Source organism: Helicoverpa zea, chromosome 9, assembly GCF_022581195.2.
Source record: "Helicoverpa zea isolate HzStark_Cry1AcR chromosome 9, ilHelZeax1.1, whole genome shotgun sequence".
NCBI lineage: Eukaryota > Metazoa > Arthropoda > Insecta > Lepidoptera > Noctuidae > Helicoverpa > Helicoverpa zea.
In genome coordinates this window covers 2,379,940-2,402,781 of record NC_061460.1, presented here as the reverse complement: position 1 = coordinate 2,402,781, position 22,842 = coordinate 2,379,940, and the positions used below count along the sequence as shown (strand labels likewise).

Here is a 22,842-nt window from a genome sequence, read left to right as displayed (position 1 = left end):
AAGTAAATATGGAGACTACCTACCTAGGGGACTACTTCATATGTACCAACATTAGAGTACTTAAGGGTAGTAAATGGAAAGACATAGGCGTAGTATATTAGCAGATAGGGGTAATATGTAAGTATTAAAACTAGTACCTACCTATAGAGGGAGAGTACATAAAGTACCTAGTAATGTTTTTAGAGTGATTACAAAAGGGAGTATACATATAGGGGAAGTAGACAAAAAGAAGAAAAGACTGTATAAGTATGCAAGATCTGCCAGAGACTACATAACTGTACACTATTAGCCTGTAAATAATATCTATTTAATGTATTTGTGGGTCAGGAGTAACTTGATTAGCTCCAATTTTGTGCCTCAAACAGTTTAAATCTCAGTGGTCTCTAAAAAACTGTATTTCAATGAGCTTTAGAGACTGATTGAAAAGACATAATGAAATGCATTATTTTTTATTTTGGTAATTTTCTAAGTAATTTACACACTAAAACCTTAACCTAACATAACAACTTGTCTATTCTATTTCTATGATGCCTCCAACCTTGGTCAGGGCTTCTTTCAGTTTCTCTGCTTCATCTTTAGACACGTCAGCCTTCACAACTGTAGGAACGCTTTCAACAAACTTCTTAGCTTGTACCAGGTTGAATCCTTCTAGAAGGCTCTTGACCTCCTTGATCAGAGCCACTTTCTGTTTGTCATCAAACTTGGTGAGTTTTACCTGGAAAATTAATTAAGAAAAAGAGGTTACATTACAGTGAAATAAGGTTCTATTTAGCGGCAAGTCCTTGAGAATCTTGTCTATGAATATTGTATTTGAAGGCCTTTCAATTCTAGTCTATCAGTATACTTACAGTGAAGCTAGTCTTCACAGCTTTAGGGGTAGCTTCTTCTTCATCCTGAGCAGCCGGGGCAGCCATAGCAAAGCCCCCCATAGGCATTACAGGGGCGTCGGGAAGATTCAATCTCTTCTTCAATACTTGACTAAGCTCTGATACTTCAAGGAGGTTTAACGTTGTGATTTCAGAGACAATCTTCTCAATTTTCGGTGAAACTGGCTTGTCTACACCTTCTGGCACCGGAATGGTTAGGGAAGGAGCTGCTTGGGCTACTTCTTGGCGAAGAATGGCACTGAAATAAATAATTCGATCTTAATAGACTTTAATGCTTCACATTTTAAGATGACTTTAATAGAAAATTACGTAAAAGCATAAGCTCAAGCATAAATTGATTTGGGACACAGAAGCTTTATAGTCTTGCACTCAAATTGAGGTGAAAAATACATTACTATTTGTATGTTTACTTACCATCGTGAAAAAGAACGCCACTGAAGGCCCTTCATGATCCTGATGCCGTTCATGATTGTTATTATATGGGCTTTTTATCACGAAAATTCAGGTCCCCTTTTAGGTTAGGAATTAACCTTTTTCTACAGTGATCTAAATTGACCGAAAAATGACATTGACAGTTTCATTTGTGACACTGACATGTTTGAGTTGACAGTGACAACTTCCTGCACACAGATGTCAAAGTCATTGCGTGTTCCTGCTGGTGCTCTCCCGATGTAAAAATTGTGTACAGCTGTAAAAGTTTGAGAAATGTAGTTTCATACGGTTCATATTTCCTTCACTGTTTTTATTGTTTGGTGTTGTGTAGTTACCAGTTGCCAGCTAAAGATGGAAATATAAGCCCATTTCGATAAACTTTTCTAGAACACTGGGGTAAGATACTTACATGTAACATTTACTTTTTATAACAACTGCTCAGTCAAAATGTAACACCAAATGAAAATTATGAGATAGCAAAACACTAATTGGTCAGAGGGTTGGTCTATACTAATTGGTCTTAGCATTTTATACCAACAAAAAATAAAATAGTTTTTGTCACAGTTAAATAGGTACTAAATGCAGGCCAGGTCTGTCCAAGGAGAGCTACTGCCCGGTTTTGCTTTTGCTAATATATTGAGGTTTTATGCTCATCTGCTTAGCCTTTTCCTAAAAATGTAGGGGTTGGCTTCCAGTCTAAGCAGATGCAGCTGAGAACCATTTTACATGGAGCAACTGGCTATCTGACCTCCACCAATCCAATACCCCTTGGTCATAGTTTCTAGCTTTTGGCTACCAGTAAAATTCATCAAAGATGGTCAAATTACAACCAATTTTATATATCTTTCTGAAACATGGAATGTTTAAATGCAAGATTTGACATCATTATAATCATTTAACATTGCATTGCAGCTTCAGACAAAAGTACATACACAGTTTTTATGTATATTCAAATCAAATCAAAATATGTTGAATCTCAGGCTACATTGGCCCATAGATATATACCTTACAAACTAACATTCATATTATATTAAACAAAATTGTTAAAATATAAAATAATATAATATAAAAACTTAAATCTATGTTATTAACACGGCGCTATGCAGTATGTCACTTTGCGGTTCTGTGGCACTTGTCCGCGGAAGCGACGGAACACCACCATTCCATATTCCAATGAACAGTAAAAATTGGTTTCATAAAGTTGTTCACAATGCTATATATAGCATTTATAAATAAAAAGCAATTGTGTTATGCAATCAGACATCTACAGCTCAGCTGCCATTTTCATTTACATACGTTCAAATAGTGGATCTCATGTTTGGCTTTTCTATTGTTAGATGATAAAAGAAAATATTTTTTTTAACCATGTCATTAACTTTCTTAAGAAATACAAGGTCTATAGTCTGTTTTTTAATCTCGTAGACTAAATTGACACTTGCAAAATGTCAAACTTACAAATAATGTTGCTAGTTTTTTTTGTGCAGTGTTGTACTTACGGCACCGGTTTGTTGAATCGTAACTTTTTATCTATAATAGACGAATTGAATATTCATTCAAAGTTTTATATTTACAATTCACGTACGTACACACGGCTGCACGACGTGCTACAAACTGCCAGGGATATCTGACCATGCAACGCCATGCGTAATCATCAAGAATAAGCCCATTATTTCAGGATGACTTATTGTAAAAAAATGATACTTGATTTTATTAACGCTAAGTTTCGGTCGTGCACTTGTTAGATTTTGATACATAATGTATTATTTAATTATTGAAATCCCAAGAATAAGTGTAGAAAGCAAGGAATAAACATAAAGGTATAAAAAAATAAATAAAACATTTTCTATGATCAATATCAAATCGAAATGAAAAATCATTTATTCAAACTTGGCTGCAAAACAGCACTTTTAGAACGTCAGGATTTTACAATAGACAGCCCCCAAAACGCCCACCCTTCACCACTTCCTATGTGTTTTTGCTGGGAAGAAGAAGTGGTGGAACAAACTCCCCAGCAACACAATTCTGTCTGTATGGTTATAACCCATTAGAACATAAATCATATATATCATAAAGAAATAATTCCATATGGTACCCAATGTAATACACAGTACAGCATAAATATATCTTAAAGACATGTATAAAGCGATAGATCACTATACATTTTAAACATCAGCACAATAATACATAAAACGACAATTACAATAATCACATCACAGTAAGAAAATATAAATCAGGAAGAATACTTAACTTTCGTGAGTTGTCTACACCTCAACGTCCACCAGAAAAGTGCCATGACTATTTTAAAACATTATTTCGAACAGTCATACTATCCCGCCACAATTGACCAATCACAGACAAGTAAGCTTTATACACAAATAACTAAATTCACAATTGAAATAAACTAATTTAAACACACCAAATCTTATTTAAAACTTATAACGATAATTTTAATATTTATTTTATCATTAAACATGTAAGATTTTAGATATAAAAGTACCCTCGTTTTCATGTGCGTTTACAGAGACAGTAAAAATATTCAATATTTGACATTTAAAGTTCGTTTACAAAGATAGTTAAAATCAAGAAATATACAATAATCTAACACGGCCATACTGACCTGTACTTCGCTCTCGAAGTACCTCTTTATAAAACAAATTATTATTGGCACAGCCACAGGCACAGCCACAGGCACAGCCACAGGCACAGGCACAGCCACAGGCACAGCCACAGGCACAGCCACACATTAGTCGTTAATACAATGATTTTATATATAATCGATTTATTTTTAAACAACTAACAAAATAAACAACAATCATTACAAAAGTATATAAATGTATATCATTCAGACTCATTATCATCAACGTCTAAATTTATTCTTAGCACTAATAATATTTCGTGAATTACCTAGACCCCTCAAAGTATACCTATCATTAGGAAGAATACAAATTATAGTATATGGACCATATGATTTTGATTGATATACACAGTACATTTTTATTTAGGTTATTTTAGCTAAATATATACAAACTTAAACTACTTATCTTTACAACATACAAAAACTAAAAATAAAATACTATATACAAAATATATATAAACATATACCGTATTTCCAATCTCAAAATTTGTAGTATTTCGCCTACAAGCATCAAAACGATTTTGAAATTTAATGGCCTTCGATTGCAACCGATGTCGTGCTAATTCTCGATCTACCCTTACATCAATACTAGGTTCGGAAACATTAACATCATTAAGGCGAGAGTGAATTGATGGAATGTTGGCATTACAGCCAATAAGTAATCGAATTGGAGTTAAACCTGTTGATTTTTTAAACAGTTAAGTCTGAACCTTCCACAAACCGCTTGGCCAGTCTGACAAACGATTACAAGCCGTATTCAACATAAACCACTGTAGACAAAACGTTCGATCCAACCAAATCAAAGCAGACCCTTTAAAGGCCTTACCTGCCTTAGCCACTGTTTTATGCTACTCCAGGTGAGATCCTTGGCGAGCGTTTCAATGTTGTTGCACCACCTGGTAGCACCGTTGTCGCTTTTTCTTTTTTCAGATCAAACACTGGAAGCGCCACATCATTATTTTGATTTACCGATTGTCTCAGTATCCATTTTGAAACATGGCCATATGTTAAAAAAATATAATTGGAGGCAGGGCATCCCACTTCTGATGTTAGATTTGATACATAATAGAGCAATTTAATGTATTATTTAATTATTGAAATCCCAAGAATAAGTGTAGAAAGCAAGGAATAAACATAAAGGTATAAAAAAATAAATAAAACATTTTCTATGATCAATATCAAATCGAAATGAAAAATCATTTATTCAAACTTGGCTGCAAAACAGCACTTTTAGAACGTCAGGATTTTACAATAGACAGCCCCCAAAACGCCCACCCTTCACCACTTCCTATGTGTTTTTGCTGGGAAGAAGAAGTGGTGGAACAAACTCCCTAGCAACACAATTCTGTCTGTATGGTTATAACCCATTAGAACATAAATCATATATATCATAAAGAAATAATTCCATATGGTACCCAATGTAATACACAGTACAGCATAAATATATCTTAAAGACATGTATAAAGCGATAGATCACTATACATTTTAAACATCAGCACAATAATACATAAAACGACAATTACAATAATCACATCACAGTAAGAAAATATAAATCAGGAAGAATACTTAACTTTCGTGAGTTGTCTACACCTCAACGTCCACCAGAAAAGTGCCATGACTATTTTAAAACATTATTTCGAACAGTCATACTATCCCGCCACAATTGACCAATCACAGACAAGTAAGCTTTATACACAAATAACTAAATTCACAATTGAAATAAACTAATTTAAACACACCAAATCTTATTTAAAACTTATAACGATAATTTTAATATTTATTTTATCATTAAACATGTAAGATTTTAGATATAAAATTTAATGAACATAAAACAATTACATAAAAGTACCCTCGTTTTCATGTGCGTTTACAGAGACAGTAAAAATATTCAATATTTGACATTTAAAGTTCGTTTACAAAGATAGTTAAAATCAAGAAATATACAATAATCTAACACACTCGTGCCACATCACTATTTAAGAATTTGCAATGAACTGACCACACTTGTAATGTCAGTTTAGTCTACGAGATTAAAAAACAGACTATAGTTTGAAATAATCATTTTGAAAACAATTTTTTTCTTATACTTATATATTATTCATTCTTTGTAAATACTTAATTTAAATACATTATTAGTTGATTCTTGACTCAAGTTTATATCAAAGTGTCTGCTAAGAAATCTAGTTGCTATTTATAGCTAAACAAGTCAATTAAAGTCATTTAATTGCTAGATTAGAGATAACTCGCCTTGTAGATGTGGCTGTACCTATACAGCAAAGTATGTATCTATTATTGAAGGAAAATTATACCGTATAACAGGTTAGTAACAATAGCAACTAACATCTTACCGTCTAAGCACTATAATTTTCATTAATTTGGCAGTCAAATAAACTGACAAGCAAATCTTTATGTTATAACATGCAGGATAATACAGAATTAAATTAAATAAATTGTTAAAGATATAAGGATTATAGACCATACAAAACTGACTCATCATTGCAACACAAAACAAGATATAGGTAAAATGTAATAGAACACTCGCTAACCTACATAGATACAAACAAACAATACATACAAGCCCAAACTAATTGAACAACAGGATTAACTAAACCTACTCTAAACTGCCTGTTGAGCGAAATTCAACCTTACACGGTTGTAATATGACCTACAATTACTGCATAATCGTCTAGTTTGAAACATAGGCATTGCAATTGCATAACAGGCTGGATCTAGGTCATTTGTCGCTTTGGTAAACCGCCGATCCGATAAGTGAAGACCAGCCAGGAGTTGTCAATTTGAAATGGAAAACAAAGGGATGAATTTATAATTAATTATTCTTTCGTAACTTTGTAGGACATCAATGGGAAGGGAGTGGATGTTAGTACGACGTCTGACACAGAGAAATTGAAGCAAAAACATATTGCGCAAAACGCAAAATATCTTGGGAACACTAGGCAGAACGAAGAAGTAACTTTGTAGAGCTCATTTCAGTTGTTTTTAACTCTCCGCAAATCCTAGTGCACGAAATAATTCATGTTATTATTATAACAGAGAAACCCAAAGTATTATGTTACCTATCAATGATGATGGCATCTCAGATTCCAATTGACATTAATTGATAGAATCACGCGTCGTGGGATTATCTTCGATAGTATCACTGTCCATACAGTGCCTTAGATAATATGGAATAGACGTAAAAATTGTTTTTTATAACCCCAAAAACAGATGGCTTCCACAAGGCTCCATTTTACCTAGGCATTTTCGAAATACGCACGTATAATCGATCTTTTGATGTTTTTTCGCTAAACAAAAAACCGCTCTGTATTCCCCTTCGTAACTCTTAGTTTTAATCATAGGACCACGGTCAATACGAGTATGATGTAACATGCAACTAGGTACGTAATACAAAGAGTTCTATAATTGTATCGAAGATTGCTTTAGTAAAGGACAGCTTTCCTCGACGCTATTGCTTGCCTATTTTAGGTACTGTTAATAATTGTATATGGTTTGGATGACGTAGAGAGTGTTCGTGATTTGTATGGGGATGAAACCAAGGCTAAATATCTCGTAGAATGTGTACCTTAGAATCGGGTAGTTGTGTGTTAATTTCAAATCTACAGCTTTATAATGTTCAGTAATGCTTGTCTCGTGACTGCTGAACACAGGGTCTCCGGTTCGATTCCCGGGTGGAGCCAAAATCGCTTTGTTATAATGACTTTTTTCACTAAGCATCTCAAAGTCGGGGTGTTTGCGATATGGTTACTAGTTTGCAGTTTCCTTATCTTGCCTGAAGTAGGAAGTTACGTAGGCCCAGACTGTAAGTTATTGCTGCTATATATGACCTATATTTCCGATAGGCTTTCAGTACTGAAATTGCTTGATTGGTAAGGTTTCTTGGCTCTTCCAACATGTGACAAAACTAACGATGGATGGATTGTGTGTTAACATTTAATCGATGGGTAGTGAGATTACGCTAGATATTTAAATGAAGATGCTGTGCCGACCTCTTTACATAAGTCAGATAAAGATACAAATAGAAACGAAATGTAACTAACAAAAGGAGCGTAATATTGTACTGCCCGGGGGTAAATAGGGGCATTTTTCTTATGAAAATGTAAATAACCTGATGTCTACGTAACTCTAATAATTTTGAAGTATTCTCGAAAATTGTTGATTGCGAAACAATGGAAAAATAATTAAATTTAGATAATGATTATGAGTTGTTTTACCAAAAATCTTTGCTAGAGTTTTGTATGGTTTCCTTTGCAATTAGAAATAAATGTTCTTGCTTTTTCTTCGTTAACTTAAACAATGCAATGTTCAGAATAATACTGAAACCATATTTTCGGCTAGCTGTTCTTTGAATTCGTAAATACCTTAAAAAAAAGTTATGCTTCGGTGTTATTTTTTTATAAATTACTCGTTACTAACTCGAACTAGTTGAAATAAGCAAGAGTTGCATTTATAATTGAGATTGATTCGATATAAATGTTATTAATTACAGACACATACAAGAAAACGTCAGGTCCCGTTAATTATTTCAGACTTATCTAAATTCTGTAAGTAACGGTTTTTGTTTCGTTAATGTGTTGCATAGAAATTGAGAGGAGACATCTGAATAAGATTAAGGATGAATGAATTATGGGAAAGACGATAATGTTATGGGTAGCGGGAGACAGAATATTTAGTTGATTGCTCACAAAAACATTACGGATGAGAAGACAGTTTAGGCATAATAAGTTATCAAAAAGAACACCATGGTGTTATTTTGTCGAACTATGTAGAAGGATACTTGAACATGAATCTGCTGACTGACCACAGGAATCTCTTGAAGCAAGAAACGCAAACAAATAAATACTCAGACATTAATTGAAATGTACTGACTTATAAATATGTCTATACCAATGATCTAGTCTGGAATCTGCGCCAGACATAAAACCGATAATGTGACTCAATCCAGACAACGCAATGTTCTGTCATCAATGATATAATAAATGCGTAGATAGTTTTCCGATGTTATTTTCAAAGTATTTTTACATAATAATGTATTTTGAATGAATTGTAATTAATGTGAAAACTGACTTAGCAGTTTGGATTATTATATACGAAGTTATCAACTTATATCAATAGACTGCTCCGTCGTCAATAAGTTAGGTTGCTAGAAAATTAATTTTCTTTTCTTTTCTAGCAAATTAATACAAAATTGAATTACTTATTAGCATTATAGCTAGATTGTAATTTTTATGATGTTACCGTATGAGGTCACATCATATAAACAAAAAAAAAATAAAAAATAAAATAAGTTAGGTATACCTAAAACATAAATAAACTGGACACTTGGACTTCTCTGGCGTATGATCCATGACAATTACTAATGACCAAGGATAGCTGTTAAGAAAACATGGACCTAAAAAATAAAAGCTTTTAAAAAGGTCTGAAATCCCCAAACCGCGACGAGCAAGCTTAACTCCGGGGGACTGGCCGCCAGAGATTCCCAGACCCCCTCCACTCAGGCGAAGTCGGAGTCGGAGTGCCGCTGGGCCTTTTTAGTGGGTATAACGGGAACGTCTTTATCGGGGAGTCCCACATACGCTTCTCCCGTCTCCCGACGACGGCGACAGCGACAACAAAAAAAAGGGTCCTTAACTCCCATATTTTCTTCTCTGTATGAGATGTAGCGTGTGCCCTGCAGTAGAGTTATACTAGAAGGCTAATTTGTAATTATGAATTATGCTCCATCATGCTCAATGCTCAAGCTCTGAAAGTTCGCAAATTGGGCGTTGAATGTGTGAACGTTGAATCGCATTATCAAAACAACGTTCTAATAAACAATACATTTGTACAAGTAAGGGGATCCTACATAAAGGAAGTTTCCTTGGAATATTAAACCCATGGAAAGTTCTCGAAGAATTTACTTATGATTGTGTTTATAAATCGCGAATACATGGATAATTTGCTAAGTGGATCAAAATTTGTAGTCGGTGTAGTATTTTGCATTGCTTACATTATTATTTATAGATGGTAGGAAAACCCGAGGGGGATCAGAATTCAAACCTACAACAATTGTAAAGTTACTAAAGACTATAAAATATTAGCCGTATTTTCTATTGGTTTTATACTTCCTTAATACTTTACTACTTTTTTCTTTAGCTTATATTGTCCCGTTGCTGAGCAAAGGCCTCCATCAAAATCATTTTTTTTTCTCTACGTATCTGAAACTGAAGCGTCCGTACTCTTAATTTTGTACAGTTTTCAACCGTTTGCTTAGTATGTAGTTTTTTCCTTGCTTTCTATGTACGTAGGTATATCATTGTCAAGGTTTTGATTATCTGCGTCATCTGAAAGGTAGCTGTGTATTGTGTATTTCAGTGTTTGTAAATCAGTTTTGAAGAGGGCTTAATCATGTTTTGTTGTCACGATGCCAAAAATATCTATTCCTAATGTTCAATCAAACAACCCCAAAAGCTTGCAGATTATAGATCGATGTGTGATTATTAAAACTACAAACTTATCCCGTTCAAATGCAAATCAATAGAATTTTCTAGAAACAAGTAGGTCTCGTACACACATGAAAGTTACATGCATGTTTCATAGAACGACCACTGAAGGACTATACAATGAATTAATATCCCACCACTTTTGCGACTTGTGAAACTTATACAACCGCCCATGTTTGAGCTACGTAGCCCCTTTCCGCCCTCCTGAAAAGGAAATCTGTAAAGTCCTCCGTAGCTCACGTACGGCTGGTCGGTTGTATTTCAAAGGTTGCTTATTGTGCGATATCGGTAACGTAGAATGTTCTAGAAGGTATGGTTTTATTTGCTTTTGAGTTTTGCGGAGTCTCGCTCGCCCTCAGTACGCATTCGTCTCTCAGACCAGAGGCACGTGTTGGAGATTTAAATTTGAAATTGATCGAGTTTGTTGTGAGTATGAGTGATAATGGTTTGTTTATGACGTTTTATTCGTACTTGAAGTTGATTTGTTGTGATAATTAAGTCGGTGAGTTGGTCATTAGAATTGTTTTGTAGCCGGTGCTCGTTGCATAGTGCAGTGTTTGGAGGGCGCGTTGATTGCATGTCGATGTTAGGTTTGCGATAATGTTTACGGAAGGCAAGGTTTTACAGTCGTAATGTTTATAGCTAGTTGTGTTGTGATTTGTAGTCGTGTTTGCCGTGTTTTCCGGCCATAATATTGTGTTTTCAGAATTAATTTTATATTATTGTGGAGAAGAAACATTATTCTATCAGTTAAAGTAAGTGCTTACTGAAGATTTTACATGAATTCTTAGGAAAGAGCTGATTTGGCGACTGTAATAATTTCTCCTTTTTATTCAAATAATTGAAACTGTTGCAGGATATAACCTATTTCCGTATTTAATAGTGCGATGCTTTGAATATTATCAATCTAAACAATTGGATGGTCAATAAGGACTTTATTGCGTCGATGAAGTTCAATTAATGTGTGTGTGCAGCTCGATTCTCTCTTGAATTTCATTACATTTAGGATAAGAGAAAAAACTTTGTCTCCGAGAATACGTATAGTGACTAATATTTTTCTGAAATGTTCAGGACCATCTAATTTTTATGAACAAATTAATGTATTTGACATCTATTTTATTTGCCTTTGAATAACATTTTGACTTTTTGAATAAGATTTTATATAGACTCCGTGTATTTTGTATTTTTTTTTGTAATATTTAGAAGTACGACTTTGTAATATTTAAAATTCCAATTTGAGCTGAACAAAAGCAAAAGTCGGTCAAGAAATGTTTAATTTATCTGGTGCATCCGTGCATACTCCAGTTTTTTAGGTGAATGAATATAAAATTAAAAGTTTGTCTACATCTTCCATTTGATCGACGGTAATTTTGATAACTCAGCTTTGGCATCAATTATGCCACAGTCTTCATTTCGACTCCAATAGAGATGATCCTGTATTTTTGCACTGAATTGAGAGTTTTAATGCCACATACTTACTTTTTAACACAAACATTAACACCTCCCATTTTGCATCGCAAGTTAAAGATTAGTTTCTAATCTGCAATTAGTAGAATATAAATGGAATAGAGACCAGTACCATTTGGATTCTCCGTATCATTCCTCCTCAAGTCTTCAATAACTTCAGAATCATAGTAATTATGAAAAGTATTACAAGTTCAAGGTTATCAGCAACTGGCTAATATAAATAGGTAACACTTAAACTAAACATCGCATTACTCATATCAAGTTTCCTCATTTTCCACCGCTTATGTTTATAATTGTGCATAACTTTATGCATAATATCGGTTGTATGCACTTGCATAACGTTATCGGCGTTATGTCATGCTAGCTAAGTTCTCAGGGTCATTTTGTTTCTATTGCTAGTGTTTCTATTACCCTTTTACTTTATGACTGCTAATGATGGAGTTTTAGAACCTTTTCGTGTGTGCATAGAGTCAGATTGAAGATTCGGGTGCTTGAAGGAGTTCTCAAGTAAATGGTTAGAAGTACAAAGTGTCGTACCTAGATGTATGCAAATCGCTTAACTTCGTGCATTGATCTGGCTTCTATACGTTTAAGTTTTCAAACCTTGAATTCCATCATGTGCAGTACTTATGTAGATCTCTCTCGTTACGTAAATGGCGTCTTACTTTTCAAGGGTTTTCAAAGGGCGGTCTTGGCAGGTTTTTCTTGGAATTGAGTAAGTAATATTTTTCTAGGGACTGTGTAGGCGGACAACTTTTCAGACTCCTATTTGTTTTGACTGGTTATTATCGTTATTTGTCTACATTCTAGTAGGCTAGATGCTGCTATATCATTATCATATAATAATATAGTAGCTCTTTGATGGGAAATCATCAAATGAATCCGGTTGTAGTAAGTAGTTTCAACGTGAGGGAGTGTCAGACTTTTACTTACTAAAACCCACTATGTTACTTGTTGGCAGTAGGGCCGTAGTAACTTGCGAACAATCCCGCAGCAAAATTCTCTCTTTCGTCTTCAATTAAACGTTGCATGCAATTCTTCTTAATTTCTTTGTGCTTTCCTTTCCCTGATATACACTATCTTTTGCATCATCCACTTTACCCCATCTTCATAAAATACTCATGGCCTTTTTTTGTTTCCAGGGATAATTGTGTAGCTTCACAATGCTTGGTGGAAGTGTCCTCTGGTTCCGTCACGGGCTGCGTCTCCATGACAACCCGTCTCTTCACTCCGCGCTGGAAGAGAAGGGATTCCCTTTCTTTCCTATCTTCATCTTCGATGGAGAAACTGCGGGTGAGACTTGGAGGATTTTTGATTTATCATTAAGCTAAGCTAGATGGAATAGAAATTGTGTTTTCCACATACGTATTTTCACTGTCATATGAAAACTACATACACACTGGGTAAACTGCTTATAAAACGGCACCTAAATACATCTACATTTAGATGTTGCATTCAGTCTCACGTAATAGGTCATCACATAAATAGTATGAAGCAATTAATATGAAGCCTAGCAGCTGTTACCTGAAACCGAAGGGGTTGTTACGATAACGAATTAGTTATGAATGCATCGTCCAGTAAGTAGGTCAAAGGTAAATCTATGCATATAGGTGAATACTGTGAATAGAATGTTCTGGGCTTTCATTAACACGTTTCTGACAAGAGCTTAACTATAGGGTTCTTGGAGTGTTATTAGTTTAACAAGAATAGGTATTAGAAATAGCTTTGTCCATTTGTTCTTTTTGTTATGCATGAAAACACGCGCAGAACTTTTGGAACACCAGAAAGAGGCTTCTTACCTATTAAGGCTGCTGTATGTTCTATTCTAACAATAAGAAGACCATGTAAGCGCTTTATTGTTATCGTCAGTCATAGAACAATTGATTTATCAAACCTCTTAAATTACGTATTAAATTATTGTTGTTAATGACTTTGATTGCAATAATTGCAATAACAAATGATTGTAGAACTTCTTGCAAAAATACCTAGTAAGCAAAAGCTATTCTTGGACATAGCGAATCAATTCCAAATTCCATTGATGAAATGTGATACAATACCATCCATAAATGGAATAACAAACTATGTGCAGGTATACCTACTTATTATGTAGCATTACGTAAGGATTTATTTATTAAATTCACATTTTTTTATAGACAAGGTTGTAACATTGGCATTCCGTTTCAATTCTGTAAAATTATGAAGAGGGGTGTAAAAATGTGTTTTTCTCAACACTTATAATATTCACGGGATAAATTATACTTCCATACTTCGACTATTGTTTAGGAACAAAACTGGTTGGCTACAACCGTATGCGGTATCTCCTGGAAGCCCTCGATGACCTGGACAGCCAGTTCAAGAAGTTTGGCGGCAGGCTTATTATGCTAAAGGGCAAGCCTAATGTCGTCTTCCGAAGACTTTGGGAGGAATTCGGTAAGTTTCATGATGGATGATTCTGTTTTCGCAGGACTGTTACATTCGGTGTATTATGCTGAATGAACCGTCGACTTTTGCGATGATCCTTGCTGTGGTAATTGGCAACAGATCATTTGTTGTTGTGGCAAGAGCCTGTCCTATCCATAAGATATCTGTCATTCTAGACAAAGTGGTGAAAAGTCTCAAGGATTTGTTACACGTCTTTTCAAAAGGGGACCTTTGTCCAGCCATGTAGGCACTTCTTTCTTCTGAAACAAAGCTTTATAGCATTAGAAACATTATTTAAGTAATTTTAATATTTAATTTTATGTGTTTTATGTTAATTTAATTTAATTTTATACGTTTGTGGCGTATGTGTTCTCTTTAAATAAATAACAAGCATTTCTCAAGCACTCTTTGATCGTATTTCAATTAGTATATTTACACCAGGCATCCGCAAACTGTGCTTTGAGCAAGACTGCGAGCCAGTATGGCGGGCTCGGGATGACAGCGTGAAGAGCGCCTGCAAGGAGATCGGCGTGGTGTGCCGGGAACATGTCTCGCATACTCTGTGGGAGCCCGAGACTGTCATCAAAGCTAATGGCGGGATCCCGCCGCTTACTTACCAGATGTTTTTGGTAAGTCATTGCTAAAACTAAGGTGGCTTTCGTATGGAATATGAGGGATATACATTCTTTAAACTGATGCCCAATTTGGATTGCCTTTCAATCTTGCAAAAAATGGTTTATTTGGTGACGAGGTACTTTATTCTTTCTTAACTATTTATCTTGTGCCAGGTTTTCGAAAAAATGTACCGTTACTAATCGCATAAATGCCATTGTTGTTCTCATATAATTTGCTTCACTTTATTTAAGCATACGGTAGCAACTATTGGTGATCCCCCGCGCCCAGTCCCCAACATCGACTTCACGGGAGTCAAGTTTGGTAGCCTCCCCGAGTGCTTCTACCAAGAGTTTACGGTCTACGATAAGGTGAGAGGGAAACTCATTTTCTTGTGAATATATAGAGAGTTCAAACAATCTCTAGATATTGATTTATCAGTCCTCACTGGAAAGTTCTTAATTTCGGATAATGTTTCTTTAGTTATGTACCTAAAATTGAAATTTAGTTGAGGTCCCAGTTTTATAGAACTGCCTTGAGAAGGTCTAAAGTACTTCTAAATAAAATGCTCTTTGTGTTTCGTCTTCAGACTCCTAAACCTGAAGACCTAGGCGTGTTCCTTGAGAATGAGGACATCAGGATGATCCGTTGGGTTGGTGGCGAGACCACCGCGCTTAAGCAGATGCAGCAACGTCTGTCTGTGGAATATGAGACATTCCTCAGGTATGTAGATAATATTCTAATCCAAGTTTTAATTCAAGGAATTTGTAACATGTTATGGTAGATTCACTGGAACATAAGCTAATTTGAAATGTGTCTGTATGTGTTTTCAGGGGTTCGTATTTGCCGACTCATGGCAACCCTGACTTATTGGGACCACCGATATCGTTGAGCCCTGCGCTGAGGTTTGGATGTCTTTCAGTGAGGAGGTAAGGGATCGGTTTCTCAAATAAATAAAATACTTATCTCTATACACGTAAAGTGGTTTTTGGATTAGCTTGTGTCATCTATTTAATGTCAAGATTTTTTTAGCTTCTACTGGGCCGTGCAAGATCTTTTCCGTCAAGTGCATCAAGGTCGTCTCACGACTAATTCAGCTTCGCATTTTATTACAGGTAAGATATATTATAAAGCTCTACTTTAAAATCGACTGTTATTTGACGGTCTTGCAAAATTAAACTGTTGATACCTTTATGATACAACAACAGGTCAACTGATCTGGCGCGAATATTTCTACACGATGAGCGTGAACAACCCTAACTATGGCCAGATGGCTGGCAACCCCATCTGCTTGGATATCCCCTGGAAGAACCCTGAAGGGGATGAGTTGCAGAGGTATGTGTATTCTCGTCTGCTTACTCTTTAGGTTTCTCGTTTCATCTTCTATTTTAACCGGTTTCCAGTCGAATACAATTTTTATGACTTTTTGACTTCCAAAACTCAACTGCCAGGTAAAACGATTTCATTTGGTCAACTAGGATATTTACAGACCTGTGTATTTGCAATATGCTCTTGATGGACTTCACTACATTGCCGAACTTGTTATGTGACCAAAAGTTTTTTCATAAGGTCCTCCTGGAGGATTAAAAGGATTATTATTTTTCAAAATTTTCTTATTGCGTTTTTGACGAATTTATCGAACTGTTTGTGATCATCCAGAAAATCACCCCTTGTTTTACCCTTCCAGATGGGTAGAAGGCCGTACCGGTTTCCCGTTCGTAGACGCGGCTATGCGCCAACTGCGCACGGAAGGCTGGTTGCACCATGCGGCGCGTAACACTGTGGCATCGTTCCTTACGAGAGGCACGCTGTGGCTGTCCTGGGAACACGGCCTTAATCATTTCTTGAAGTATCTGCTTGATGCTGATTGGTAAGTGAAAATCTTATTCATGTGATTTAATATCAATGAGGGATTTTCGTTTTTATTCTTTTCCTACTTGATGACTACATGGCGCCGTGAATCCAGAAATCAGAATTTCTTGGGTCTCGGCTCAAATGGCTCGGTGCAATGATTTTTTTTAACTTGGCAAAAATACACACCCGTAGTAGGTACAACAACGCCATCTATAACTTTTTATGGAAACTATTTTTTTTCATTCTCAAAAAGAAAACCTCCCATTGAGAAATTAAATTGATGATACTATGTAAATTATAAGAATTTTACATCTCGAACTTACTACATCTCTTCATCTTGTTATAGACATCGAAAACAACTCAACGCTGTAAGTAGTTTTGAAACTTGCAACTTTTATTTTTCTTTCTGTATTACAGGTCAGTCTGCGCCGGCAACTGGATGTGGGTATCGTCATCAGCGTTCGAGGCTCTCCTGGACTCGGGCGAGTGCGCGTGCCCCGTGCGGCTGGGCCAGCGCCTCGACCCCAGCGGCGAGTACGTGCGGCGGTACGTGCCCGAGCTCGCGCGCATGCCGGTGGAGTACATGTGAGTGTTGTAATGACTACTGACTGACTGGACAACAGTGTAGTGGTGTCGATGACTATGGAAATGCGGTACCTTCTGTGCTGCACAATGTGCCCCACTCATGCAGAACAAAATGACTAGCGGGGTGCCAGAATGTGTAATTTCCTAAGATAGTAGCGCTCGAAAATGCAGGAGTGCGGTTGACGAGGAACGTTACTGTCAGTGCTCTTATACGCATTCTTTGGACTCGATCCTTTTTTGATATCATGCCTACCATAAGAATTTGTACTAGATGAAGGCGCCTGTATTATGGCATCTCCGCTAGTCTGTTCGTACTCCGTAACTCCAACACACAGAGAAAAATCTTCTTCCCACCACTGATAATGCCGTGTGTGTGGCGAAATACTGGGCCACTAAAATATAAGTCTGATTCCATCGACTCGTTAAGAAGAAGAAGCGCGACTATACCCAAGTCAGTTTGCCATGTCATATAGCCCAGTCCGATAGAAACAGGCTGGGGAGTTTGTTCCACCACTTATTCTTCTAGCAAAAACACATAGGAGTGGTGAAAGGCGGGCGTTTTGGGGGATGTCTTTTGTCATTTTTACATAGCTCAAACGTCTTCGGCATTCGATAAGTTTCCAAAAGGATGACTAACTTTATCAAAGAAAAATATAACATACTTATTATTTAATTTCTATATTTTCGTTCCAGTTACGAGCCCTGGAAGGCGCCTATCGACGTACAAGAGCGCGCTACGTGCGTCATCGGCAAGGACTACCCGGCGCCCGTCGTCAACCACTTGCTGGCCGCTCAGAGGAACAAGAACGCTATGAAGGTAAGTTATGTTGTGTGGCCTTCTTGCTTTGTGAGGACAAATTTTTGTGAGCGAAAGACTAATAAAATATAAAAAAAATGTTGCTTATGTGTCCTGTAGACAAAAAATAAATTGAAAAAGGATGCAGGTCTGTCACGTGAAATAAGACATGTCGAAAATAGACAATTTTCCCGTAAGTGACATATTGAGTTTTGACAGTTCTGTTATTTTAAATCAAATGATAATGTTGCTAACACTAAAGCGCCGAAATGAAAATATTATTTTCTGTTTCAATTAGATAAAACGCTACACAAATATTTGCTAATTTAAAGAAAAAAATGTTCAGCAAAATTGTGATTTTAAAACGCTTTTCTCACTTATCTCAAACTAAAGCATTTTGATACTTTTAAGTACAAAAGCGATTTAAAATCACACTTTTTTCACAATCATCTTCATTTATTCGTAACCCATCGTATACATTTGTGCTAAGTATTTGTTTATTTAATATATTAATATGTATCAGAAATCTTCGCTTTGTACAATCGTTAATAAGTTAATGGTTTTGTGAAAATAGAACTTTTAGCTTATTTCTGAGAGAAAACATGTATAAATTGTTGTTACGACAAATTGTACGGTGATTAACGGCGTAGTTTGTTCATTAATATTTTCTTCTTCAATTTCTATCCGCTTAAGTATTTAGTGAATGTTTAAAACTTCTTTCTTTGAAAACATTTCCATATTCTTCCTTTCGTATCAGGTGAGTGACCCAGGGCATTATTTCACTTCTAAGTCAGATACAATGAGTACAAAGTACAGGAACATTGAAGGAGTACCTAAGCATATTTTCTAGCTGAATGAAATCAGCTTTACAAACTTTCCAATAGCCTGGTAGACCTATAAGGTAGTTAATCCTCCAAAAAACATTATCAACATTGGGAAACTTTAAAGAAACTATTTAACCCGTTCATTTCTGTAATCTGATCGTATTATATTTACCCAAAGATAGTAAATATCGATTCCATTTTAGCTCCTCGCTTAAAAAATATCTACCTACCAACACACACACACTCAATAAAAATAAGATATATATATGTACAATAATGAACCGTCCAATTTGTCTCAACAACAAACAACACATGAAGACACAACCCCAGTCGAAATGCCCTTATCATCCGCAGTGGTTGAGCCGCACTGTCGCCGACCGACTGCAGAAGGACAGTTGGCTCGACATAGTCGGGGTTCGTAGCACTCTTACCTATACCCCTCCGATGTAAACCATTCTGTTTCGCACACCATGGAAATGTTAGCCAAGGAAATGTAAGAATAAGAATCAAAATTGGTGAAAAATGATCTTTTTTGCAATGGGGTTAAATGTCATTTTGGAAAATTGGTCATCACTTTAATAATATAATATTCAATAATAACAATATGCATGATTTTCACAGCTAAAGCTTTGGTTTCCTAGGAAAGCGGTGCAGTCATATAGCGGCCGTAATACAGCGGTAAATGACGTCACTAGAACGTTGTCCATGTAAACGAAATGGGGCGGTTTCCTAGAGAGCGGTAACTGACACCGTAACTTCAAAAAGCGGTGCCGCCATTTGCATGACGGCCGTTTTGTCGGTGTCAGATGGTTTGGTGAACGTTTTATTGAAAGCGGTGAAGCTTTTTTAATCCGTATTTCTGTTTTTTTTTCGGAACAACGTAAAAAATGAATTCCAACTCTTGGAGCAGCGAGGACGACGAAATTTTAATAGATTTCGTTCGTAACCACGAAGCAATATATAATATAAAAAGTAAAGATTATAAAAAAAGTCAACTAAAACAGAATTGGTGTCGTGCAATTTGAGAAATATTAAATAAAACAGGTTAGTAAGTATGATACAACTAACAAAAAGTTTATGACGGTGCTTTAAAACGGCCGTGGAACTTTCCACATGTCATCACCGTAAAGACGACCGTCTATTTGCGTCCGTAATATGACGGCCGCTATATGACGGCACCGCTTTCCTAGGAAACCCAAGCTTAATCCTTACCTACATAAATGTTTATGGTAGGTCCTTAATATCTTCATCAAGTCTGTTCCGATGGTCATAAGGACCAGTCTAGAGTTAACGGGCATTTATTAGGAGTATTTTTTTATGTAAACTCGCCTCTTTGTTACGACCATAACTGATATACTGTGGTTAATGGATCCATGAGAGTGCTGGTTAATTTCCTAAATTCCTAAATGCTCTATTTTCTTTTCCTTTTTTCCGTTTTCTATTTCTTCAGTAATGATCTAATTTGATTTGGCAGAATTTCGCTGTGAACCGAAATGGTCTCCAAAATATTGCCATGTTTAAAAACTGTTAATGTGTTAAAATACTTACTAAAACTTGTTTTCTTCAATAAATATGTATAACTAAATATTGCATTTAATTTTGTGATTTCGAAACATTTAATATTAGTAAAAACTATAACTTTAATGGAATATTATCCTCACATTCATTTTGGGATATCTTCTAAGTATAAATACTAACATTTTCTGGAAAAACTCTGCTTTCCTTTTGAAAACTGCAAGATTTAAATTATTGGCATTTGTACTGAAACTATTGACAGAATGACTTTACATACCTACATGCACAAACATTTGGGCTTGAATCTATTTCTATGAAAAGGGCTAATATCAATCCTTAATATGACATGAAAAAAAATCGTAACTCAATTAATATTAAAAACATCTGCATTTAAAGATTGATATTGTCATATTCGTATACTTTATAGATCTACTATATTTATTAAGCTCATTCATGTTTCTTAAGCTTTACAATAAGTGTGTTTTTATGATATTATTTATTTAGGTATCATATTATTGGACTTACTTATTGTTTTGTCATGTTCTTTAGTTGAAATTTAATTTTATTTCGTTTTCTAACATATTTTTCATATTTCATTCTATCTCATTAACAGCGAAAGAGATGCAAGAGAGTGAAGTAGGTCTTGTCTAGCTCAGCTATTCTATTCGTCTCTATTCTTTGTTAGTCTAGCTGTGCGATTGAAGACTACTGTTTTCTCTTTCCTACTATTTATAGAGTAGCAAAATAGGGAATCTTCTGGGAATTCTACATCACTTTTACTTTTTTAAGCCATTAATTGGGACATATTTCACTGTCAAATTGTTAACACCATCAACCAATTGACATACTGATGAGAGTCCATTTATATCGGGATTTTTCATGATGGTACGGCCAAAGCTTATTTAGTACTAACTTATTTAAAAAAATTGTTATGAAATTGGTTTAGGGTGTCAATTAACTTTCTCTCAAAGTTACAGAGCTACTGCTGCTGAAAAAAACTAGTAATAAATCCTAAAATACCCATTTCATTGTGTGCAGGAACTCCGTCATATGTTACAAAAGGCGCCTCCCCACTGCTGCCCGTCCTCAGAAGACGAGATCCGACAATTCATGTGGCTCAACGAGTAAGCACTGACAAACGGATTTAGACTCTATTGTCACGCAGTAAAGGTTAAAAGTAAGACAAACGGCATATCGAGGTAAGATATTGTGAAGTAAGATTTTAATGTACCAAATACTAGATCGTCTTTGTGTTTAGGTATGTGTATTAGGATTTTTTTCTATACAGCCATTTCAAAGAATAAGAGCTTGTACAATTAATTACCTAAAATCAAGAAAAAAATGCTGAATGAATTTTCTGGAAACTGAAAAAGCGAATTTAGTACAGGCCTAAAAATACTTCAATGGAATCAATGCGATGAAGTTGCATTTTTATTTTTATACCCGTCGTGGTATTGAAGTTCCTATTCCAACTAAAGTATTTTCAGTAAACAAATATATATTTTTGTTAATGTTAAGTTTGATGGTGCATTATAGTTTATTTTCAGAGATCTGTTTTGAGTACAAGATATTATAATAAAAAAGTTTAGTTTATTTTATAGTCACAGTGGCTTATAATATAACATCAACACAAAATTTGTAGATGGCTTATTCGCCATTTTACATATCATTTAATTGATTTTCAATGTAATAACACTAATAACGCCTTGAAACTTGTTACGTTCATAGTATAAGCCACTGTGAGCATTTTGTTAATATGCTTGTCGGTCAATCCAACCCAGTTGTCATTGTATCACCAAAGTTTTAATAGCAAAATATACCTAAATATTATACCTAAGGGAAATGTTCGTATTAATGTCCTAAGTAGGATAAATATAGATGATTTATGAATATCAAAGATTTGGTAAAGTGATAGAATGTGTGATGCTGAATTAAATTTTTAAGATTTTTCCAAAATATTCGAAGTATTACAACTACCTCTGATATGTAGGTATTCTCTTTCGAATAGGACAGCAAAATATTTTTCTTTATTTTGTTACTTTATAGGTGCTATATGTACATCTTATTTCTGTTCCAAAATGAAATGTATTTTGAAAAATTTGTAGTCTTGAGACTCTTTTTATGTTTATGAAATATGTATGTCTGTTAACGTCCTAAGTATGTGTAACACAGTCTAGTCTTTCTTTAGAATTAATTGGCGATTCATTAAAAATTGATTCAAAATGTGTTTTGAAAATTCATTAATTAAAACATTCATCTTCATGATCATTTAAATGTTGACAGACCTATATTAGTTACCAATCCACAATTGGTAGAG

General features: G+C 35.2%; 2 protein-coding genes across 10 annotated transcripts; one reads left to right on the top strand and one right to left on the bottom strand.

The window, feature by feature from the left end:
• Positions 1-433: 433 nt before the first annotated feature.
• On the bottom strand, positions 434-1,464 carry LOC124632947 (39S ribosomal protein L12, mitochondrial). The gene is made up of 3 exons (XM_047167978.1): positions 1,302-1,464; positions 849-1,125; positions 434-715 (listed from the first exon to the last, which is right to left on the bottom strand). Exons 1-3 carry the CDS (start codon positions 1,352-1,354, stop codon positions 512-514), a joined length of 534 nt encoding a protein of 177 aa, XP_047023934.1. The 5' UTR covers positions 1,355-1,464; the 3' UTR covers positions 434-511.
• Positions 1,465-1,554: 90 nt separating this feature from the next.
• On the top strand, positions 1,555-22,748 carry LOC124632946 (cryptochrome-1). Of its 9 annotated transcripts, XM_047167973.1 has the most exons (16): positions 6,081-6,273; positions 6,808-6,921; positions 7,751-7,753; positions 13,061-13,211; positions 14,202-14,348; positions 14,781-14,968; positions 15,206-15,322; positions 15,541-15,674; positions 15,785-15,880; positions 15,984-16,066; positions 16,160-16,286; positions 16,639-16,821; positions 17,223-17,390; positions 18,084-18,207; positions 19,365-19,424; positions 21,564-22,748. In XM_047167973.1, exons 4-16 carry the CDS (start codon positions 13,082-13,084, stop codon positions 21,651-21,653), a joined length of 1,647 nt encoding a protein of 548 aa, XP_047023929.1. In that variant the 5' UTR covers positions 6,081-6,273; positions 6,808-6,921; positions 7,751-7,753; positions 13,061-13,081; the 3' UTR covers positions 21,654-22,748. The 9 variants fall into 9 exon arrangements, with proteins under 9 accessions (XP_047023926.1, XP_047023929.1, XP_047023930.1 ...); XM_047167970.1 differs by lacking the exons at positions 6,081-6,273; positions 6,808-6,921; positions 7,751-7,753 and adding an exon at positions 1,555-1,715; XM_047167974.1 differs by lacking the exons at positions 6,808-6,921; positions 7,751-7,753.
• The last annotated feature ends 94 nt before the right edge of the window (positions 22,749-22,842 follow it).

Bases quoted from the DNA above. Each gene is read 5' to 3' on its own strand.
- LOC124632946 (XM_047167970.1), top strand. From the start codon at position 13,082: ATGCTTGGTGGAAGTGTCCTCTGGTTCCGTCACGGGCTGCGTCTCCAT. The intron at 14,969-15,205 runs GTAAGTCATTGC...ACTTTATTTAAG, and splicing joins TTACTTACCAGATGTTTTTG to CATACGGTAGCAACTATTGG. The intron at 19,425-21,563 runs GTTCGTAGCACT...CATTGTGTGCAG, and splicing joins GTTGGCTCGACATAGTCGGG to GAACTCCGTCATATGTTACA.
- LOC124632947 (XM_047167978.1), bottom strand. From the start codon at position 1,354: ATGAACGGCATCAGGATCATGAAGGGCCTTCAGTGGCGTTCTTTTTCA. The intron at 1,126-1,301 runs GTAAGTAAACAT...TATTTATTTCAG, and splicing joins TGGCGTTCTTTTTCACGATG to TGCCATTCTTCGCCAAGAAG. The intron at 716-848 runs GTAAGTATACTG...TTAATTTTCCAG, and splicing joins CTGTGAAGACTAGCTTCACT to GTAAAACTCACCAAGTTTGA.